This window comes from Rhipicephalus microplus, chromosome 10 (genome assembly GCF_043290135.1).
Source record: "Rhipicephalus microplus isolate Deutch F79 chromosome 10, USDA_Rmic, whole genome shotgun sequence".
NCBI classification, from domain to species: Eukaryota; Metazoa; Arthropoda; class Arachnida; order Ixodida; family Ixodidae; genus Rhipicephalus; species Rhipicephalus microplus.
The window spans coordinates 36,493,759-36,517,132 of NC_134709.1; the positions used below are offsets into that span (position 1 = coordinate 36,493,759).

Genomic DNA, 23,374 nt, shown 5'->3' on the forward strand with positions numbered 1-23,374 from the left:
TCACATCACCATGCAGCACTTCACAGATGTAGAGCCTCAGGTCCCGGGATCGAGTCCCGGCTGCGGCGGCTGCATTTTCGATGGAGGCGGAAATGTTGTAGGCCCGTTTGCTCAGATTTGGGTTCACGTTAAAGAACACCAGGTGGTCGAAATTTCCGGAGCCTCCACTATAGCATCTCTCATAGTCATATGGTTGTTTTGGGACGTTAAGCCCCACATATCAATCATTCAATCAATCAATCAAACAACCAATCAATTATCTCAGATGTCGAGAAACACGTTCACCTTCGCGCAGCCGCCAGAAGAGGCTTAGCAGTGTTGCTACTCAGCACAAGACGATGTTCAAAAATGAGTCAGGTCAGAGGCCATGTCCGAAGTAGTGAGCAGGCCTGAACTATTTTTCAAGGCGACGAAGCTTGGGTTCGACTCTCACTCAAACAGACGATTTTTTTTATTATTTATTCTACCCACATCATTCTCGACTTTCCGCCCGCAGGCAACGCTGATTTCGCCCCCACTACCACTGACGCTTACACCGGAATTTCGGCAAAACAAGGTTCTTCATGCTATCGCGTTAATAGAGGAGGAGCCTGTACAGATAAGCGTACGTTATCGGAGGATAAGAAAGCAATGTGGTTGCATTTCATGGTGTCAAATATATATATATATATATATATATATATATATATATATATATATATATATATATATATATATATATATATATATATCCTTTCAAATCTCTCTAATGCGTGTCTTTTTTTTTTTGAAAGCAGCCATACTCCATTACTGTATTACTGTGATAACGTTCACTTCGCTATCACGCGCATCGGTGGTCCAGTGGTCATCACGCTCGACTGCTCAACTGAAAGTCGCGGTATCAAATACCGGCCGCAGTGGGGGGCACATTTTCAGTAGAGCGGAAAATGCTTGAGATGCATGTCGGCTACTGCGTCGCCTATAGGCGACGCAGTAGCCGACATGCATACAGATTTCCCTGTATACAGGGAAATCTCGGAGAGCACGGCATCGCGATGCGGCCTGCGGTGTAGTCGCATGCCGGTAGCAGCTCACGCGTGCGCAGACGCTTTATGATAGTGGTGTTGAAAAAAAATCACAGCATATACATGGAGTGAATGACGATGAGTGGGGCGAAGCGTCCGTTCGTTTGTGCATGCGTCTGATCGCGTTCGAGAGTGCAGACAGCGCGCGGGTAAAACCGACGAAGCACGAGTTAAGGAAGCAGAAAGCAAGCGCCATCAACGCGCCCGCCTCTCTCCTTCGTCCATGCCCCACCAACTATCCGCTATGTACAGTGTCAATTTTTATGAAAGCGAACACGGGAGCGCATGGCCTGCTCGCTTCGGTGGCTGCTAGCAGCCGAAGGCAAACACAGCTTCTTTTCACGTCATCTCGCGGCGAGCAAAACAACCGTTCATTGCTAATATGAAATCAGTGGCCAGTTTGCCGCCCTCTCCCCTTTCTAAGTGATTACCGGCTTCTTGTGTAGCCGCCTTGAAGGGGGAGGGGTTGCAGTCTTGCCGATGTTGCCATATCATCAATGACTGCTTGTTTTACTGGCCGTGAGATGACACGAAAGAGGCCGTGGTTGCTTTCGCTCTCGCTTGAACGTGCTGCCAGCAGCCGCCGGAGCGAGCAGGCCACACACTGCCGTGTTTCCTCTCATAAAAATTGACACTGTGTGGTAACTATCCAGGAGACTGAGAGAGGCACTCGTTCTCCGCGTACCCAGGCACAGCCCACGCAGCAGCCAAAAGGAGAGTAGCGGTACAGCGCCATCTAGAATGTCCTCACTCAACTGCAATTTGTATGTACTTCTATGAGACATCGCCGTCTATCATACTGTTGGGAGATACTGCCTTCTTTTCTTTCTTGTCTATTCTTCTCTCGGTTACGCGTGACGCATGACAAAATTAGACTGAGAGGAGCTTCACCCTTAAAACATCGTCTGACACGGCTGTGCGCGCGGGCCACATTGTCTGGCAGCCTGCTGATTTCATCGTTGCTGCGAGAACTAGGCCGATATTCCGTACTGTTACGAAGGCAGGACGCCAACACGGTTCCGAAGGCGTCTTTTCTCCGAACTCTGCCGACGCGGTCACCAGCCGTTTGGTAGCGTGTGTTACTCAGCTCGCGACTGCATCTGCGCAAAGCTGTAGCGGACGAGACGACAGTGAGTTAAGGCAAGGTTTATGTACAGCATAGAAAAAGAGACGTTACAAATTCGGCACTGGGGCCGACAGTTTAAGTACTCGAAGAGCCGAGATGTCTTCTCTCGCACGCTGTTACGAAGTGCACCGCCGACGAGGTTGCGATGGGCGCCATGAAACTCGCCGCTGCCAAGACCACTGGCCACGCCAACAGCGAAAGGGGTCGAAGCAATGACAGGCTTCACTGACGCATAGGTCTACTGCTGGCGACGCGCCGCAGGGCTGTTTTTAAGGCACCGGGTGAATCCTTTGAGTCACAAAACGTCCAACCAGAAGCGCCGCTGGCCATGATATCAGAATCCTCCAACTGGGACCCGCCGCTGCGCGTGGTTGCACTAAGGTCGAGCGACGTTCCCGCTCATTGCGTAAGAATCGCCAGACTGGAAGGCGCTGATTGCTTCAACGGGCTCGTGGGCTGAGGGAGCTCGCTGTGCGTTTCGTGACAGACTGGCACCGCTGCTTGATGACGTCGTTGAGTTGATTGCGTCAGGTGGGCTAGAGCACTGGCCTTGACACAGATTGCCTTTGCAGGGGCATTGACGTTCGGTGTGGACTCGCAGGCGTAACAGTACTAAACGTAGTGCGATGCCAGCCTCCCAGCCTTCATTGGCAATAATGGAGTTCCAGAAACACTATTTGGGAGCATACGTTGTCTGCTCTTTCGAAACGCTGTGGTACTGGGTGCGTTCACGTATATTTTCTCTTCTTTGTATGTGCACCAAAGTACGCTGTGGCGGGGAAGACAATAATGAGCACGTACCGTGCGTGGTATTTATTTATTTCACGCTAAAGAAAAACGAAATACTCTACAGTGACTGCACGTGCAGCTACGAGGGTTAAACACCATCAAACAAACGAGGAAGAGGTCAGGATTGCAGTAGGTCAAGATACCGACCGGAACGTGCTTTTTCTCGATAGCATTTCATTACTTATGGCAGCTTTCACTTGCCGGCGCCGAGATGCACACTTGGAACCTCCTGCTTCACTTAATACCTCGTCATGTGTCCAAATGCAATGATGACGGTGCTCATTTTGGACGGCAGTGAGGCATTCAAAAACAGGATGAACGATATCGGCCCAGTTCACGCTGTAAAGACCTGACCGCATTCATGCGATTTTCTAGCGACAGCGAAAAACTTGCTCCGTTTCGCCGTCACGTCACGGCGGCTGCAACCACATGTCGGCGACAAGGTATCGTTGTTGCTGGATTGAAAACAATGGCGTACACACCATAAATTTATTCATTAATTATTTTTAAAGGCCCCAGAAAGGGTTATTACATAAGGCGTGGGTTTACCAAAATAGAGAAAGAAATAATTATAATGAGAAAAATGCAAACACTTCTTCGATGAACTCAGATGAGCGCGTGATACTAGCGATGTCGTAGAGAAGGCCGTTCCTATCTACAGCTACACGAGGGAAAAAAGATGAAAAAGTGACAGTGCACACTTTGTGGCGAGCAACATTTAGAGAATGACCGGTGCGATGTTAGACACGTGCTAGTGGCGAGATGTATGGTGCGATGGCAAATTGCGAATATAAGTTTAAAAGCTGGTCGATGACAAATTTTCTTGTGTGGCATAAGGAAGCCACAAAAGCATCGCGCAACCTTCTTTTTTCGCAATCTTTGGTTTAACCGCGACAGGGTGCCCAGAAGCGTACGCTACGACGACAACGACGCGCTGATTTGTTTGATACGTGGGGTTCAACGTCCCAAAACCACCATATGATTATGAGAGACGCCGTAGTGGAGGGCTCCGGAAATATCGACCACCAGGGGTTCTTTAACGTGCACCCAAAGCTGAGCACACGGGCCTACAACATTCCGCCTCCACCGGAAATGCAGCCGCCGCAGCCGGGATTTGATCCCGCGACCCGCGGGTCAGCAGCCCTTAACCACTAGACCACCGCGGCGGGGCGCCACCGACGCGCTTCGCATGACGATTTCACATTGCAGCAAGCGACCATAACTGTCACAAACTACCGTCAAAACATCAAAACAGACCTTCGATAACGAGACTTACGACAAAATATGACCGCTCTTTCACACTCCGCGTGAGATCGAATGTAAAAAAGATGGCCGATACCTTGTAATCCTTGAAGTACGCGCGGATACCAAGCATCGAGAGAAAACTCCGACCGAAGCGAGGATCAGAGGTGCAGGCAACCATGTTGCCAAAGTGGTCACGCTGGCTTGCAGGCGACAAGCGATCTTTCCTAGTTTTCCAGAAACGCGACAAGCGGCTGTGACGGACGGGCCTGCGCTACAGCAAATCTTGTCACTGTCGTTTGTCGCATGATGTTGGGCCTTAAAGGGAACCCGAAGGGACTTTAGAATTCAATCAAACTTCGTGTTTAGGAAGGACCGTTATTATTGTTGACGATTTCATAATTTTTTTTCGCGGTCGTAGCAGCAGGAGCTTTAGAACAGGTGATATAAAAGCTCGTCTTGCTCCGCCCCAGCGAATGCGCTGAAAGTGTGGGCGTGGAAACATACGTCATCTTCGTTTCCTCTGGCCCGGAGCAAATGTTTTTTTTTTTTCCTCATCTTCAACCACGGCCTCCACGGCTAACCAATGTTGTTCCGTTGCCGGAACTAATGGAAAGGGCACACTTCAGCAGTGCTCGTGTTGCAGATGACGTGTCATGCCGAGAATGACGTCACCGTGCTTGGTCAGCGTCTCCAGAAGCCCGGCGGCCACGGCCACTGTTTCTTTTTTTAAATCAAAAAGTGATATTGGCGTTCACTTTTGAGAAATGTAACATCACTTTTCTAATTGAGCAAGGATCAAACTGTCCTTATACGCTCCTAAGTCTTTTTTTTTTTGAAAGGTGCTTCAGCTTCCGTTTAACTGTGGCCTTAATGACGAAATGTGCCTGCTGCCTGATAGTGTGCACGGCCTGCGTGCGCTGCCGTAGCAGTCGACGTGGCTCCACCGTTCGACCCTATAAACCCCTCAATCGTCTGCGCATGCGCGAGCTTCTGCCAGTGTGCCATAGAGTTTCCTAAAATTATCTAGGAAACTTTATGCAGTGCGCGACTGCCGTTTCATGGCCGCATCGCGATGTCCCGCGCTACGAGATTTTCATTAATTGTGCAACAGGCTGCACTTACCCCCAAATTCACAAATGCTCCTCGACTCGAATTTCGTCCTTCACTTGACTGAGTTTAGCACTGCGTCAATGCTCGACTGAAATTGACACTGCGCTTCTCAAGAATCGCCGCAGATTATTGCCGATATGCAGTGACTCGGTCCGCCAAGAGACGGCACTCACGTCGACTTTTTCAAGTCAAGGGGAAGCGTTGAGTGAAGGGACGTTCTAAAATATGGCGGTTATGTATGCGCATTAAACTACCCGGCGGTTTAAATTTCCAGAGCCCTCTGCTCCGTCCCCCTTTAATTTCACCATGGTTAGCCCGCATGAATTATTATTCACTTCTCACTTTTTGGGAGCCACTTGATATGAAACACTTTATGGGTATTCTCACCATTAAAACTCCATCTTCGACTGTTAAGGAAATCATACTTTACGTTTCGCTAACACTCAAGCAATCTCGCTTGAACGCGATGGCGTTAAGGAGCTCGTTTCGCAGAAATGTCGTCTTTGGCGTAATCGTTGGCGTCGTTGGTGGTGAAAAAAAATAACTTGTCCGTGAAAGGAAAACTGGGAAATATGCAAATAAAATAATAAGGATTTCCGGCTCCCAGTGAGGATAAAACCAAGGCCATCTGCGTGACCAGCGAGTGTTCTGCCACAGAGCCACAATATATGTTAAAGTAGCATTGAAAGAAAAGAAACACTACGTGGATGTCATGCAATAGAAGGAGTCTTCTTGACACATCGTATATAGTGCGTGGCAGAACCGTATAAAAATTTAACCGGGTACTGTTCAGTCATAACGGCACGTATATTACTTTCACTTTGTTGCATAAGCCAGATTGTTGGTGGCTGGAAATGCAATGATTTATTACAACATAATCGAAAGTTGGGCTAGTGCGCTTGAACTGACCGCTATACCAATGATTTATTGCCCCGATTTTTTCTAGCACGAGGAATGTCCATTTTTCAATGTACCTATAGAAAATGATTTTATCCCTACACTGTCAAAAGAGAATTATTTTATGTACAAGATTCCTAAGAAACGAGAGCACACAAAGCCCCCGAGTTTCGAAAGTTTGATCTGCACAAAAGAAAGTCGTGTGTGAACATGCCATTTACATTCTCCACCAGGCTCGTTTTTCTTTGAAAATATGCAAAACAAGAGACGGCACGCTAACGCGTGGATAGCGAGAAATGGTAAATAAGAAAATTGTTTTGCTCCAAATAAATGACACAGAGCCTTCAATGACTTGATGATTGATTTATATGTGGTGTTTAACGTCCCAAAACCACCATATGAATATGAGAGACGCCATAGTGGAGGTCCCCGGAAATTTCGACAACCTGGGGTTCTTTAACGTGCACCCAGATCTGAGCACACGGGCCTACAATATTTCCGCCTCCATCGGAAATGCAGCCGCCACAGCTGGGATTCGATCCCACGACCTGCGGGTTAGTAGCCAAGTACCTTGGCCAATAGGCCACCGCGGCGGGGTGAATAATGCGTTATAATTGAAACCCGTATTCGTCAATATTGATGCTTAGTGTTGCACAATCGATTTATTTGATCAACGCACACATAAGCTGTGAAAAGAAAACGGCGCTAAAAACACACGAGGACTATAGGAAGACATGACACAGGCGCACAGTGAATCACCAGCTGGCCCACCACAATCGTGAATCACCAAACAACCCAAGTTTCTCTTTTAAGTAGACATAAGCATAAGAAATTGTCAAGCTACCCCACAAATTGGGTTAAATTGGTTTGCGTGAAACGCTGAACACAACTGCGCATTCTTGCGTGACCAATCTCGTGTTTATTATTTAGCATTCCGAATGCTGCTTCGTCAAGCAAAAAGAACAAGACTGTAGCGAATGGGGCAAGATGAAAACGCGCTAATTTGTGGTACGCATTATGATGCGGTTGCTCAGTGCGACTACATCAGAAATGTCTGACGAGCTAGCCTAAGTTGAAGCTTTAGGGCATTAGTACCACCTTTGCACGATGAAACAGCCGCATCGGCGCATCATGCAGGCGAACACAACACAGCCAACGCTCACTGTTCGTCTGGGAACAACAACAAATGTTCATTGTTCATCACAGATGTTGCGTCACGCCATGATTGTGCCTCATTCGTGTAGTTTCCACGGAGACGTGACTAATTCATAGACATCACGCGCACGCTGTTGGCAGTCAATATTAACTGATCAACCGATTCTATAGCACCAATGTAAATATTTCGTACTGGCGTGCTACATGATGATTATGATGATGAATACGATAATGATCATGATGATAATCATGACCTTCATCTCAATAGAAAAACTTTTTTTCTTTTTTTTTCTATCAGTGTTTAGTTGACAATAGCTACCCCTTTTCACACAGAAAACTGTATAACTGCAAAAAAGTTATCGAAATTAAGAAAAAAAAACGCGCATAAACAGTATTATTTAACAAAGCAATGTATTGAACAGTAAAAAAAAATTAGGTTCTGGCTTGTACGTTTGCAAAAAATTTGTCTTTAAACAGGTGACGATGAAGTGTTCTGCTTTCTATTGGTGCAGAGCATGTGACGCTATAGCAGCGTCGATTACGTCAGTACCTTGCCACTTCGGATTATTCTCAGATTATTGCTCTATTCTAAGAACAAATTCGTTTATGTAAATATTTGTATGCATTACATTAAGCACCACAGTTTCCTATAGGCTATCGGTAATCTTTCTGTTATACCTCCATTATTCCAAATCTGAACAGTAAATTTTAAAACCTCTCGATTCTTGGCCAATCATCCCCATAGTGGGTATGCGCCACTAACAATAGGAGAACAACAACAACAACAACCTTCCCACCATCATCCGCTTATGTGACTGCTGCTCGATTCCGCAGACGTACGCTTATGCAAGTCTTTAAAGGTTCAGCACTGTTATGACCGCCATCGATAGGCGCCATGCTGTCGCTGGGTAGCGTAGCCGGGCAGCGTTTCCACGGCTGGAACCGCAGTTTTCTTGGAACCAGCGTCGAGAGCTGACGGGGGAGCGGCGCTCTTTTAATCCTCAAACAAGTCGCCGACTCGCCGAATGCCTATGCCCGCCAGGTATTGTCCCTGCTAGCCGGCGGATGAGACGTCATGTCGCCACGAAGCGGTAAGCCGTTCCGAGGGGACAACAAAGACAGCGTATTCCTTTGAAGAAACGGCGACCGCCGCCACAAAGTGCCCTGCTAATTGAGCGGACAGATTGGCGGACCGTTTGATGTCTGCTGTCCGAAGCTTGGGACCCCTCGACCAGCGACATACACGACGAGCAAGAGCCTCTCTGGCGCCACCTTTAAGTGCAGTGATCTTGACTCGAAATTGGATGTTCACGTGCGCCGTGCATGCTCGTACCCCTCACCTGTTGTGTGTGTGTGTGATTGGTGTTCCACTGAAGAAGGAGGAGCCCGACAGTGCTTATAAGGACGCCCCAGAGTGCGGGACGTCGCTCTGAACCAACTAAAGGTTCAACCACCACGTTCGTAGTTTGTGAAGGCTCTTAACCAAGTAAAGGTTTAACCACCACGCTCGTGGTCTGTGAACTCTTAACCTCATGCTGTAAATATTTGTAAATAGTGCCATAAACCTTGTTTGTTTTTCGTATCCCCATCTTGTAAGCGGTCGTTTCCTCAACCCGAAGCTACACCACGCTACCACAGCACCCCGGGATCACAACAACTGGTGATCAGCGGTGGGATCGCAACAGCACTAACAAACTCTACAGAATATCGCCATTTATTATATCCCTGGCGAAGAGACTTTTGCCGCACTCGAAAACAAGAAGTAGCTATCACAAGGCTGCGTTGCCGGGTACCAAATCTAAATTTCTATAAACACAGGTCTGCTCAGGCACCTTCGCCACTGTGTGCATTCTGTGATGAACTGGAAACAATAGACCATTTCTTTTTGACCTGCAGGCGGTTTAACACATTACGAAAAACCCTATTAGAAATACCTTTGCGTGGCATTGGTATGGACTTATCTCTGCCTGTCATTTTGTCTTTTGGAGCTTCCATTTCTGGTTTCTGTAATGGCACAGTATGCGCGGCCGTCCGGGACTATATTGATGAAACTAATAGGTTGACTAATTAACCAGTTTTATTATCTTAACATGTCCACATAATTATATACGTATAAAATCAGATTATTGCTCTATTCTAAGAATAAATTTGTTTATCTAAATATTTGTATGCATTAAATTAAGCACCACACTTGCCTATAGGCTATCGGTAATCTTTCTGTTATACCTCCATCATTCTAAATCTGAACAGTAAATTTCAAAGCCACTCGATTCTTGGCCAATCCCCCACAGTGGGTATGCGCCACTAACAATAGGAGAACAACAACAACAACAACAACAACAACCTTCCCACTTTCTCACTAATGTAGCCATTCTTTTTGGTCATCTGTTCTATCTTCTCGCTTCGCCAGTGTTCTGTAGGCGGAGCTGGGCACTTACGTGCGGTACCACCGCGATGGCCCGCACCTGAGAGGTGAGCGATAAGAACCGAATGGAATGCCCGAGACAGGAATTCCTTCCGGTGCACCGACCGCATATACTCTCGGCGGGAAGCCAACGGGCGGTTATCGGTGCTCTCAGATATCACAGATATTGCGCCAAGTGGTCGAGTGCCCGTTCCCTAGGTGAAGGTCGTCGCAAGGGCTCGTTTTGGGTCCCCGCGTACAATCAGTGGTTAAGAGGGTAAGGTGGTGGTCCTGCCTGATAAGCGTACGACGGGTAAACCTGCAAAACACGCGGTAAAGGAAATAATAACAGATTCACACAGGCTTGTAGTACCTACTGCAGTGCTCATCGAGTAATCAATTGACCTCAGCTCTTTCACCCGCCAAAACAACTGTACAACTATCGGACATGCCGTAGTTAGCGCTGAATATAACTTCAACCACCTGGAATTCAGTAGCATTTAATGACAACGAATAGTACGCGAACGTCTAGCATTTAGTCTGCATCGAATTGCGACTTCCACCGCAGGGATCGAACACGAGACCATGGGAAGAGCAACCGAGCACCGTAACCATTTGGCCGCTGCGGCGCAGACCCGTGTGTCGTGTTCGCAGTGCGCGCAACGTGGAACCACACTTGGTAATCGTAATATGTTAATTAATATTTTAATAACGAGTATGATGTGATGTTAGACAAGATGAGGAGTAGGAAACAACTTTATCAAATTTTAAGTGTCTACTCAGAGTCTTTGAACTTGTAGAGCTGAGTCCCCGCGTCGGGAGGCAATAAATAGGGACCTTTTACCCCTTGTTTTCCTAATATAGTAGTAGTAGTAGTAGTAATAATAATAATAGTAGTTGTTAGAAGAAGAAGAAGAAGAAGAAGAAGAAGAAGAAGAAGAAGAAGAAGAAGAAGAGAAGAAGAAGAAGAAGAAGAAGAAGAAGAAGAAGAAGAAGAAGAAGAAGAAGAAGAAGAAGAAGAAGAAGAAGAAGAAGAAGAAGAAGAAGAAGAAGAAGAAGAAGAAGAAGAAGAAGAAGAAGAAGAAGAAGAAGAAGAAGAAGAAGAAGAAGAAGAAGAAGAAGAAGAAGAAGAAGAAGAAGAAGAAGAAGAAGAAGAAGAAGAAGAAGAAGAAGAAGAAGAAGAAGAAGAAGAAGAAGAAGAAGAAGAAGAAGAAGAAGAAGAAGAAGAAGAAGAAGAAGAAGAAGAAGAAGAAGAAGAAGAAGAAGAAGAAGAAGAAGAAGAAGAAGAAGAAGAAGAAGAAGAAGAAGAAGAAGAAGAAGAAGAAGAAGAAGAAGAAGAAGAAGAAGAAGAAGCGCTTGTAGGTGGCGCCGATAGAGGTGAATTTGTGGGGGCGCCATCACCCCCTGTAAAGTCGCCTGGGCCTCGTGGCACACACATGTCTCGTGGATAGGCCACGTTAAGGTTTCACAACCACCAAGCCGTGGGTGACGCACCGCTCATGCACGTTCACCATCATCGTCATTATAGTTGGCGCGGTAGCACCAGCAATGGCATGCACCTGGCTGCGAAGATGGGTGGCCGCAGAAACAAATGCTGGGGACTCTCTTCGGCGTGAGGCGGCTGGCGCGAACGGGCGTCTCCCGCGGTGGGTCCATAGGGGCGGAACCGTGGGTCGTCTCCCGTGGGACCCTCGTGGTGAGTCGAACATCGGCAACGCCACTTTCGCGTTTTCTTGTATGTGTTGTACGTTGATTGGGTGATTCGAAATATTATAGAGGATTGCTTTTCACAGTGTCACCGGTGACGTATGTCGTCTGGCTAGTGATATCAGCGTTTCTAAAAGCAACTGATTAAATTAACAAGTGCTTAATTTTGTTCGACCGTGTCTGATGTGTTCGTGTGTTCCGAGAGCATGGTGCTTCATTTACAGACCCCACAACCTGTCTCGTTCTGTGGTCGAGAAAACCCATCAAAGCGTTGCATGGAAAAAGCTGTGTATTTCAGCAAGGTATCATAACCTTAACAGTTTCTCATTATATACAAAACAAAAATTATCTTACGATATGCTTCTCGCAAGAAAACAGGGGGAAGGGGGGGTGATGCAAGTTGACGTTTCGACTTGGCATGACCACTACAGTCTTTCGTCGGCCATCTGATCAGTCAATTGTCTACCAATCTCTTTTCTTCACACGCTTTCAAGCTGGCGCCCTGGTATGGTGTACCTTTCGTCTCGTGCAGGCCCTGTAGACGCACACGCCTGCCACGATGATTGTGATCAGCACAATCAAGGGAACGATGACGATGACGGCGATCACCCAGCCGGTCAGCAAGGTGCCTTCCTGGTACGAGTAGGTGCTGATCTCCTTAGTGTCTGCGATTAGTTCAGAAGGCCGGAAAGCAAATAAATTTTCGAGAAAGAGAGGTTTGATTTATTTCTGTAATAACCGAAAAACGAAGCAATAGCACAAATGCCACATAGTCGGACGGAGGCTTTTGTTCCGAAATTCAGTCTGGGTACAAAAAAGGAACAAGTTATATACAACTTAGACGAACTTAAATAACATCATTTTATACAAACACCATTATGAAATCTTGGTCGGAAATATACACATCTGAAAAATAATTGGTGCAGAAAAGCGGGCACCCTGAAAAATCACTTTTCATTGCTATTTTTACATCACAGCTGCTATGCTCGAAGTTGGTCACGTGTCGTAGATAGGAAATCACCATCTTCATGAACCCCAACACGCTCTTTTCTTGTCTTCTTCTGCCTCACATCCAGAACACGTGCGTTTTTTTTTTTTTTTTACGTGAGTGCAATAATTTTCATGAAGGAGATATATATACAATTACAGAGGGAGAGAGAGAGAGAGAGAGAGGAAGCAACACAGAAAAAGAGACCGGTCGGTGGATAAGGATCTTGTGCGTTATATTAGAGGTAGATTGCAAACTTACGGTTGTATTCATACTTCGTCCTCCTCTCCCAGTCATACTGGCCCACCCAGGGACCACCCTGTCCAAGAGGAACTAAGTTCCGGCCCGACATCTCCAACCGGCTGTAGGAAGCGGAAATCCGCGGTCCTAGATCACCCCCTCGCTCCACTCTGGCGAACTCTGTCGTGGACGTGATGCTTGCGCCGTGCACGTAGTTCGACACAGCGACACCGATTGCCGCAGCGACAAGTGCGAGCCCCTTCATCTTGCTGTGTCACGTGATCACGAGGGAGAGAAGAAGGGTGTGCGGCTCGGAGAAACGGAAGTACGCCCTCGAGTCACTGAAATGGAATGAAACGTACTGTGAATAATCACATAAAAGAAAGAAAGAAAGAAACAAAGAAAGAAAGAAAGAGAAAGAAAGAAAGAAAGAAAAAGAAAGAAACAAAGAAAGAAACAAAGAAAGAAACAAAGAAACAAAGAAAGAAAGAAAGAAAGAAAGAAAGAAAGAAAGAAAGAAAGAAAGAAAGAAAGAAAGAAAGAAAGAAATTGTCGCTATCAAAGATACCCATGTTTTAATTCATATACCCTAAAGACCCTTGGCATTACATAGGGGGGGGGGGAGGGGGGTGTAGTAGCATACATACATAAAACTAACACTAGCAACAAAGTCACAAATGGTTTGAAAAACAAATGAGATCACATCAATATTAGAAATTATAGAGAAGTAATTAGAAGGACAAACTGCCCTACAAAGGAAACGTAATGTAAGAGCGAACAAGTTTGGACAATTCTCTCCTAAACAGTAGTCAAGAGACCCAGTCATACAGCGAGCTGGATAAAACACTATTAAAGCACATGTACACCTGAGGCAGTCTTTACGAGGTCACTCAAACACCACGATGAAGCATTACTTTGAGAATTAATTCTTTGTGATTCTTAATACAGATATTATTGGTAGGCAGTTGGTTCCAATGATGAACAGCAAGAATTAATGGGGAATAAAAAGCAGATTCATTCGGGAAAATAAAGGTTAAATCATTTAAATGCATGGTGGATAATTTGAATACACATCGCTCTTATTATATAAATAATAGAAATCGATATGTATACACGTTAATGTTGCATCATCATGTCGATGTGTAACTGTGTTCCGCAAGGTTCAATTCTAGGGTCATTCTTGTTTTTAGCTCATATTAATCATCTGCCATCTATAACATTGGAAAGTTGTATCCTTTACGCACATGACCCTAACATATTTATAACGGCAGAAAAAAAAAAACGAAAATCTCCTATACCACAAAGCAACAACAGCCTTTAAAAAGTTATTTAGGCCTCAAGCAAACAAACTACTCACCAACAGCTCTAAAAGTAGTTATGTTATTTTTGCGCCTAGAAACACTCACTTAACCTTGAGTAATTACCTTGGAGTGAATAACACTATACTATAAAGGGTTAGTAATACAAAATGTCTCTGTGTATACTTGGATGTACAACTTTCATGGCACACTCAGGTACACTAGACAACACTTGAAATATACATAAAAATACTTATCCTTTACAGGCTACGCTACCTTTTCCCAATAAGGGCAATGTTAACATTACACCGTTCTTTCATACATTGACACATCACATGTGCTGTAGTAATTTATGAATTAACTTACCCGACAACACTGAAACCCTTCATAGTAGCACAGAACAAAGCAGCGCGTTCCCTTCTTTTCATATCAAAGACAGACTAAACTTCTGCTTATAGACTACTAAACATACAACCCATCACATTTTGCATGAACTATCGTGTATTATTACTTGCCTACAAACTTCTGCACAGCGTTGTTCGACGCCCGTCAGTAGCACTGACATATCAAACATCCCCATATTCATTGCGTTCTACATTAACTACACCATTACGCATACGTGGCATAAGTACTTATAACTATGGATCACACTCGTTTAGCTATATTGCATCAAAACTCTGGAACGCGTTACCTTGTACCATCCCAGCATCCATATCATTTCATATGTATAAACAACTTCCAGATAATTTCATATGTATAAACAACTTCTTCGCAATCATCTACAAAACCTATAACAGTTATACTTGAATTCATGAATATCATTTCGATTTGTTGCATTAGTATGTATCTTTTGAATTGCTGTGTAACTATTGTATGCATTTATCGTATTTTCATTGCACTTATATCTACTAAATATTTTCCCTCTAGCTCAAAAAACTACTACTGATAAAAAAAACGGACCCCTTGAACTGCCCTTCAATGGGCTCTGTATTCAATGGGCTCTGCCCTTCAATGGACCTGTATAATAATAACCAGCAGTTCTACGTATTTTACACCCAATAAACTGATTGAGACGATCGAATATTTGACGGGCAGGTTTAATAGGTACAAACAGTCGCGAATCGTTATGAGAGAGATTGTGAAAGAGAGACATAACTGAGAACTGTCCGCGTGACTGGAAGGGCGGCACTTTTAGATACTTTTTTTTTAATTTCATTTATGCTAGAAGTTGGAGAGTAAATTCTTTGTTATGAAACTGGCTTCATGTGCTATGTTTTCATACCTATCGGCATTTGTTTCAAGACAACTTTATTTGAAGTACGGGCAAGAAGTGCCTATGTGACTGGTGTGTTCGCCTTGGTACACTCTTCTGCAAACCACGCAAGATTCGGGCATGCGAACAGCTATCACGTGTGAACATTGTTTTTCAATGGCGTGCGCAGGCTTCGGTTTCAGGTGGGGGGGGGGGGGGGGGTGCGAAGGTTTTTCGCAGCGTCTCCCTCCTTTACATGTCAATGTAAGTGACAGACTTTGCTCCCCCCCCCCCCATTCCTATAAAGTCAATGTATAGGGCAGATTTTGCGCCCCCCTCCGTAGGTGACTATAGAGTAGGGGGCGCCACCCCCCACCCCTTCTCATTCGCACGCCTATGCTGTTCTTGCGTGGCATATCCGCCGCGGTGGCGCGGCGGTTATGATACTCGGCTATTCACCAGCAGGTCACGTGTTCGATCCAAAGAACACCACCACCACCACCATCATCATCATCATCATCATCATCATCATCATCATCATCATCAGCCTGACTACGTCCACTGCAGGACAAAGGCCTCTCCCATGTTCCGCCAGTTAACCCGGTCCTGTACTTGCTGCTGCCAATTTATACCCGCAAACAAACTTCTTAATCTCATCTGACCACCTAACCTTCTGTCTCCCCCTAACCCGCTTGCCTTCTCTGGGAATCCAGTTAGTTACCCTTAACGACCAGCGGTTATCCTGTCTACGCGCTACATGCTAAAGAACACAAGGTGGTCAAAATTTTCGGGGCCCTCCACTACGGCGTCTCTCATAATCATGTGGAGTGGTGGCAATCAATTAATCAATCAATCAATGTATTTGGCTCAGTTTCAAGCAGATGCAGGATTTGGCTCATTCTCGATTCGAAACTGCATTTTTGAGGTCAGGTTACCATGAACAACTGCCCGATTTATCACTCAACAATTGCTTTAAAAAACCAGGAGGCTTTAAACTACCATGAAATTAAGCTTGTTTACAGTTTCTGGTGTAGCTCTTTTAGCGAAAAAAAAAACAAAAAAAGAGATCTCACATGTGGTCGTAAGACAAACCATTACAGCTTTAAATATGGGTAAAAAAATAAATGTAGCAAAATTCTAAACTGCATTTCCTTCGGAATGGACACAGAAGTGTATATCACGCGATGCTATCACTGATCTTATCACGCGCACAGTGCTGATTTGCTCTACCACGGTGACCGCTGTATCCTTGACCGAACGATTTGCGTCTACGTGATAACAACACGTGCATTGATAACAAGACGCTAACGATAGGCCCGCAATGAAACGGAGACGCGGTGACAGGTGATTTGAGTCATCGGCAAATATTAACGCGGACGTCGTGAGTCCTAAGTCGAAATGCATGGGCGGAACCAAAAGCACCGTCACCGAAAGCCATAAATGGCTTTCGGTGCCGCCAAAGTATAGGCTGTTAGCCTTGCCCGTCGGCCAGACAACACCCGCCCTGCCGAAAGAGTTAGCAATTTCGACCCTCAAGCATATAACCAAGCTGTCGCCGAGGTGAGGGGACACTGAAAAAGCAACAAATTACTGGGTTAATAGTAGTAACAAGTGCGACTTTACGTGCCAAAAACCTCGCTATAGTTACGAGGTAGCCCATATTGGAAGGCTCCTGAAATCTTGATCGTCAGATGTTCTTTAACACGCGCTGGCATTACACGTACAGTACACAGACCCTCTTCCGTTGCACCTCGACGGCGGTGTCGAAATGGACACCGCCGTCGTCGAACTCGCGACATTCACGTCAGCAGCCGAGCACCACCGCAATCATTGTGCCACCTGTCTTTCTGTCCTGGTCAGAGATATAAAGCAGCGTTGGAAAATTCCACAGAGACTAGTCATATTAAAACGTGTTGTTAATTAGAGAAAGAAACATTAAAAACCTGTTGAAACGTTTTTTGATTTTGGACCTTTATGCAATTATGACAACGCAGATTTCAACATGTTTTTTTTTTCGTATTTGCACTGCGTTTGTTTAGAACAAGTACACGAAAATTCCTGAAACTTCGTATCACAAATCTATGATTTATTTTTGGAACACGATATATTTCTTTTTTCACAAATGAACCGATTAACTATAAGCCTTAACAAACTGCTTTCAAATCTAAAATATCACTCTGAGCTGCCACGGCAGCTACATTAGAATGTTTCCTCATTATCAAGCGTCTTCTTGCGTTAAGAGTGCTGTTTTCGTACTTTCCAGTGGGACACTGAATTACTAGTGAAGCTGAATTTCCTCTTTCTTGGTGTCTCAAGAACGTCTGCCATGCCCAGTAATTTTCGTTTGAAAAGTTCTTCGCAATCCTACACTTAACTTTTATGGGACACTTTTTTGGGACACACAATTTCAGGGCTTCCGAATCAACGCTTCGGAAGCCTTTTATGTTGAAGTATCATTAAATAAAAAAAAAACTAACATCAACTCGCTTGTGCGACGAAACACAAGAAAAAACGGAGACAAATTCCTCAGAACAGAAACGGACACAGCTTTCATAAGATTAAATTCTCCGAGAAGATGAAAAATTTGTCCTCTACCGATTAACTGTTGGCCGTCCGGCACGTCCAGGAAGCCGCCCGTGTCCAAGGACTCGAGGCTGTCATCTATGCTGGGGTGTTTGTAGCCCCACCCAGCTTGACACCACCGGAAATACTCGAAGCGTTTACTCCCTATGGAATTTGAACTATGAACCAACGCCTTCCTGATCAAGTAGCAAGCTAGCAGACCGAAGACACGAGGGTAATTTATCGACTGTTCCAAACCTATGCACACTTAATTCGCCAAAAAACGATTGCGTGAAACCGCAGGGTTCAGAAACGTCCACGAAAGTAAAAAAGAAAGTATTTCGCACCCGTTTATACAACGAAACTCTCAGGCCGCTTGTAAAGCATCAATTGCCTATCTTGCCAAAGCTAGTGTCATAGTCAAAAGCCTGTCTTTCTATTGTGCAACTCGAATCTCACACTTACGTTCACTTAATACTGGACGCCTCTTCTGCAAGGGTTCCTGGCAAGTTCGATCGCCCAAGTTCTTCGCCGGGATCGTAGTTTGGGTTGCCGCGGACGCGGAGTGACTGTTTTGCACGTCGATAAACATCGACTTGATTCCTTATCTACGCTATATATATCTCCTTGGTCGATGTTTGCCACCTGTTCGCGCAACGATTTGGGTACGCTTATCGCACGGTGACGTCACGCGCCTGCTATATCACCCGGCCGGGGCAAAGATGAGAGATGACGTGCGTCAGCAGCTCTCGACAGACCTCTCTCTCACTTTTTTTTTTCAGTGTTTGTTGATAACACCGCGTTCACTACGCCCTGTAAGTGATTTCACGATGTTCTTTTCTGCGAATGGCCACGCGCAGATATCTCGAAAAATTATCGCAAAGCTGCAAAAAAAAAAAAAAAAGAAACTGGAGCGTAGCTGCATGGCTCGGCATTAAAGGCGAATGAGAGTTTTGTCAGACTATGCAAGTTTTAAACGCTATGCAGAAAGGATGTGCGCAATCGGGGACGAAAGAGTGATAAAACAGACCCATTGTACGAGAAGTGTACTTACCCCCGTATTCTAGAACGTCCCTTCATTCAACGCTTCACCTTCACTTGAAAAAGCCGATGAGAGCGCCGTCTCGAGGCACAGCGACTAACTGCATACGACCAATAATCTGCTCCGATTCTTGAATAGCGCAGTGTCATTTTAAGCCGAGTGGTGGCGCTGTGCTGAACCCTGTCAAGTTAACGGTGAAGGCCGAGTCGAGGAGCGTTTGTGAATACGAGGGTTAGATAACTTGTTTCGGGACAGAAGCGTGAATATAGGCGTAAAAACGAGGTGAGGTTGCTGCCGCAGTGTGTGCGACCACATTTGGCTTCAATATTCACACTAATGGAAGGGTTCCATTGTTTGTCAACAAAATAGAAGTCATTGTTGAGCTTTGACCTCCCACTTGAGAGAGACGCCGCAGTGGAAGGCTCCGGAAATTTCGAACTCGTGGCGTTCGTTAAAGGGCCAGTAATCAACCCCGAAGAAATTGTTATAGAAGAAGCATAGGCATTTTCGCTTTGTAAAAAATGCTGCCGCAAGAATTTCGCAAATGCGCGCTATATTGAGGAAGTTACAGGGGTTGGAACATTCGTTTCAGCTGGTTTCAAATTTTCGCGAGGCCTCGCCACTCTGCTCACTCACAGGGAGAAAAAGGCGTACCCCGTCGTCGTGACTGCTTTAGACCAATCGAGGAATTGCGTGCTACGTCAAGTCTCCGATCTGCGGCTTCGAATCACTGCGCGGGAAAGGAGGATTTGTCAGGCACAGGAAAGGAGCGCGAGAACTGTGTTTTTTTTTTTTTTTCGAAACGCAGTTCTGTAACATTCTGAAAACGCGATCGCCGTGACCTGCTCGACGAATTGCCGACCTTTTTTTTTGTTTTTTTGAGGGTGTACAAAAAAAACAAACGTCGGAGCCTTTTTACCGGCCCTTTAAAGACACCAAGGTAGCACAACATGCTCAACTACAACATCCGAGAAAACAGTGTCAATGCGAGTACAAAAAAAAAAAAAAGGACACTGCTGATGTAGAGAAACGACGCATGTGCAGACATACAAAAAGCAAAGTGGACACTCCGATATGGTGACCACGTCGTATTATTTTCTTAAATGCCAAGCATTTCTTACCGAACTTCGGCGACATTGAGCGTACGTATCTATCTATCTATCTATCTATCTATCTATCTATCTATCTATCTATCTATCTATCTATCTATCTATCTACCTATCTATCTATCTATCTATCTATCTATCTATCTATCCGCCTACGACCTGTAGCTCTCCTGCTTCGTTAATGGTATTGATACCAAGATCGGTATGGCATAACATGAGTATGACGAGCATAATTAACTAGTCATAACATGATTATCCTGACATATATGTCATGAATGTCACGATTTGCATTTCATAGTCTTGCTGCTCTTCCGGTGGTTTCGATCGCATGGCATGTTGAAAAACTGGTATGGTATGACATGACTGCATGGCGAACACAAGTGACAGACTCTAACGTGGAAATCATGACATGCAAGTCAAATAAGTCATGAGTCTACTACACGCCACGCTCATGATGCACTCGTGGTCGTTTCGCTAGCTTCACAAATACCAAATTGGATATTACAGGCCGTGAATACATGACGAAGGTATATGACTGGTGCAAACATGAGTCATAAGATGCATGTCATGTTAGAACATGATTACATGCCACACTCATGATGCACTCACGGCCGTTTTGCTAGCTTCACAATACCGAATTTGGTATTATGTGACATGAATGAATGACGAAGGTATGTGACTGGTGCAAACATGATAATCATGAGATGCGTGTCATGTTACATGAGTACATGCTATGCTCATGATGCACTTGCGGCCGTTTTGCTAGCATTACATATTCAAAATTTGGAAGTATGGGACGTGAATGGATGACAAAGGTAAAGGACACGTCCAAACATGATAATCATGACATGCGTGTCATGTAACAACGTGACTAGTTGCTATGCTCATAGTGCGCTCACGGTCGTTTCTGTAGCTTCACACATACCAAATTTGGTGTTACATGACGTCAATGGATGACGAAGGTATATGACAGGAGCAAACATGATAATTATGGCATGTGTGTGATGTAAGAACATGACAACATACCACGTTCATAATGTGCTCGTGGCCGTTTCGCTAGCCTCACATACCAAATTGGGTATTGCATGACGCAAACGGATGACAAAGGTAAATGAAACTCCAAACATAATAATCAGGACATGCATGTCATGGAAAACATGACTCCTTGCTACGCTTATAGCGTGCTTGTGGCCGTTTCACTAGCTCCACATATACCTAATTTGGTATAATGTGATGAGAATAGATGAGAGAGGTAAATGACACGTCCAAACAAGATAATCATAACAAGGAAGTCATGTACGGCATATTTTACGTCCGCTTCGTAATGTTGTGCTGTTTTTAGAGTGACCTATCAACCTTCCTCATTCGTGCTTTGCATATCGTCGATTACCACTGTATGTGGGATCTGCCAATTTTTTTTTTCTCACAATTCTAGTAATAAAGTGCGTCAGCTTCAGTATGCCATCACAACCAACACTGCCGAATGTGGCGTAGCTACAGGTCACAGGTGCACCACAAAGCAGAAAAACAATCCCTGGTCCCTCTATGGACCTTTCGGTTTTTCTCAGCGTTGGTTGCGATAACAGCACCCGCGTCCCATCGCATCGGCACCAACAAAAACCTATGCGTCAGCAGCAGATGTGCAGGAGCTCCCTGCTTTCTCTCCAGGAATGGTGAGGTTGAGCACACTGCGAGGATGAGTTACAAACCGACGAACGTGGCATAGCAAAGGAAAGAGGAAAACGAGCGAGGGCCACATGCCAGTCATCAAACATGTGTAAGTACCATTGCAACACATTTTCACCTATTAGTCACTATCACAGCACCTTTTCGAAAAATTCTCATGGTTACATGTTCACTGTAGACTCACGCACAACTGCTATGCTGCACATAAATTTCCACTCATGGGTGGTAGAGGGGCCCACTAAGAGCAACAGAAGATCGAGAGGCCCAAAGAGCAGGCACAACAAGAATCGACACTTGTCAGAGCTTTAGTGGCACCATGAGTGCTCTGTGCTTAAAATGTATACAATACAGCATTATCACAAGGTTTCATGATATTTTCACCTATCACAGTCAGTATACGTTCAGCAGCACACCCCGAAAGACGCAGCCAAAAAAAAACCCCACAAATAAAATTATCTATGACGAGAACACAGCTGGAAACCAGCACACCTACTGCTAAATTGACGCTCACTGACTACAAGCGCTTATTTGCCAAGCAGGCCCGTGCTTCTTACATGAGGCTCCAATTTGGCCTTTCTAGGCATGTGCAGTATGAAGGCACATATTACCAAAACGAGTACAACCAAACACAAGTAGCAGTATGCCCTTACGTCACCGCAAACGCAACACTAAGTATCATGATCACAATAACAGCAATATTCTCTTCTGGTTGTACATGAATACTTAAACACTTCTGCAGATATATTTGGACAAAGTAACAAATTCAACAAACTTCATGCAGACACAAGTAGTGACACACTCCAAAGCTCGTTTTCTGAGCTAAAGCTCAAAGCACCAATACTGTATTGCACATCCCAGACTAGATCTACACAGTGCAAAAATACAAAAACAGAATATAAAAGGGAACATACTCGGAAAAGCAGAAACATTTCTTGATTTAAACAACCTGCACACTTTTTAAATGTTTCCATTGTTCACAAGATAAACCTTGGCCAACAGATTTAAAATCATTATAACATCTCTTCATTTCTGCATCTCTCAGAGGTAGTCTTATTGCGAAATACGGTGCTTGAAATGTACTCCTAAGCTCGAGAGGTATGAACTGGTCAAAAATTGAAGGAATTCCACAGGAAACAGGTTGTTCCTTGTAGCCACTACATAGCATGAAAGGCGCACGCAAAAGCAGCAGTTTAAAATTAGCTCGAAAGCGAGCTCAACGCTGCCATGCCACGGCAATTGCTTCTTGTTTGCAAAAGAAGTGGACAACAAACAGCAGAAATATCTTTTGCATGTAGACACAAGGAATGGCGCTTGGCACAGGCACGTTCACATTTAGAGTGAAAACGGCTCAGCATGGCTGCACTCCATAGAGCATCAGGGAGCATGCAGTGCGGCTGCTCATAAAAGCGAACCGGTTCAGACCCGCAGGGTACGTAACGTCACCTGGTACTCTGCTGGAGCACTTCGCTATTCATCATCATCATCATCATCATCATCATCATCATCATCATCATCATCATCAGCCTGACTACGTCCACTGCAGGACAAAGGCCTCTCCCATGTTCCGCCAGTTAACCCGGTTCTGTGCTTGCTGCTGCCAATTTATACCCGCAAACTTCTTAATCTCATCTGCCCACCTAACCTTCTGTCTCCCCCTAACCCGCTTGCCTTCTCTGGTAATTCAGTTAGTTACCCTTAATGAC

The 23,374-nt window shown here is 45.0% G+C and overlaps 1 protein-coding gene across 2 annotated transcripts in view; it reads right to left on the minus strand.

Annotated features, from left to right (window-relative positions):
• The window catches only part of LOC119180689 (uncharacterized), a 42,798-nt gene extending 24,304 nt beyond the window's left edge, over positions 1 to 18,494 (minus strand). The window contains exons 1-4 of one of the 2 annotated variants that reach the window (XR_012886496.1): positions 18,303 to 18,494; positions 12,747 to 13,066; positions 12,014 to 12,162; positions 9,728 to 10,109 (exon numbers count right to left, since the gene is read on the minus strand). Coding sequence is in view for 1 of the 2 variants with exons in the window: in XM_037431816.2 (XP_037287713.2) it covers positions 12,014 to 12,162; positions 12,747 to 12,990 (393 nt within the window). In the remaining variant the exon portion in view is untranslated. The remainder of the gene's footprint in view (positions 1 to 9,727; positions 10,110 to 12,013; positions 12,163 to 12,746; positions 13,067 to 18,302) is intronic. The other variant, XM_037431816.2, reaches the window with a different exon arrangement.
• Positions 18,495 to 23,374: the final 4,880 nt, after the last annotated feature.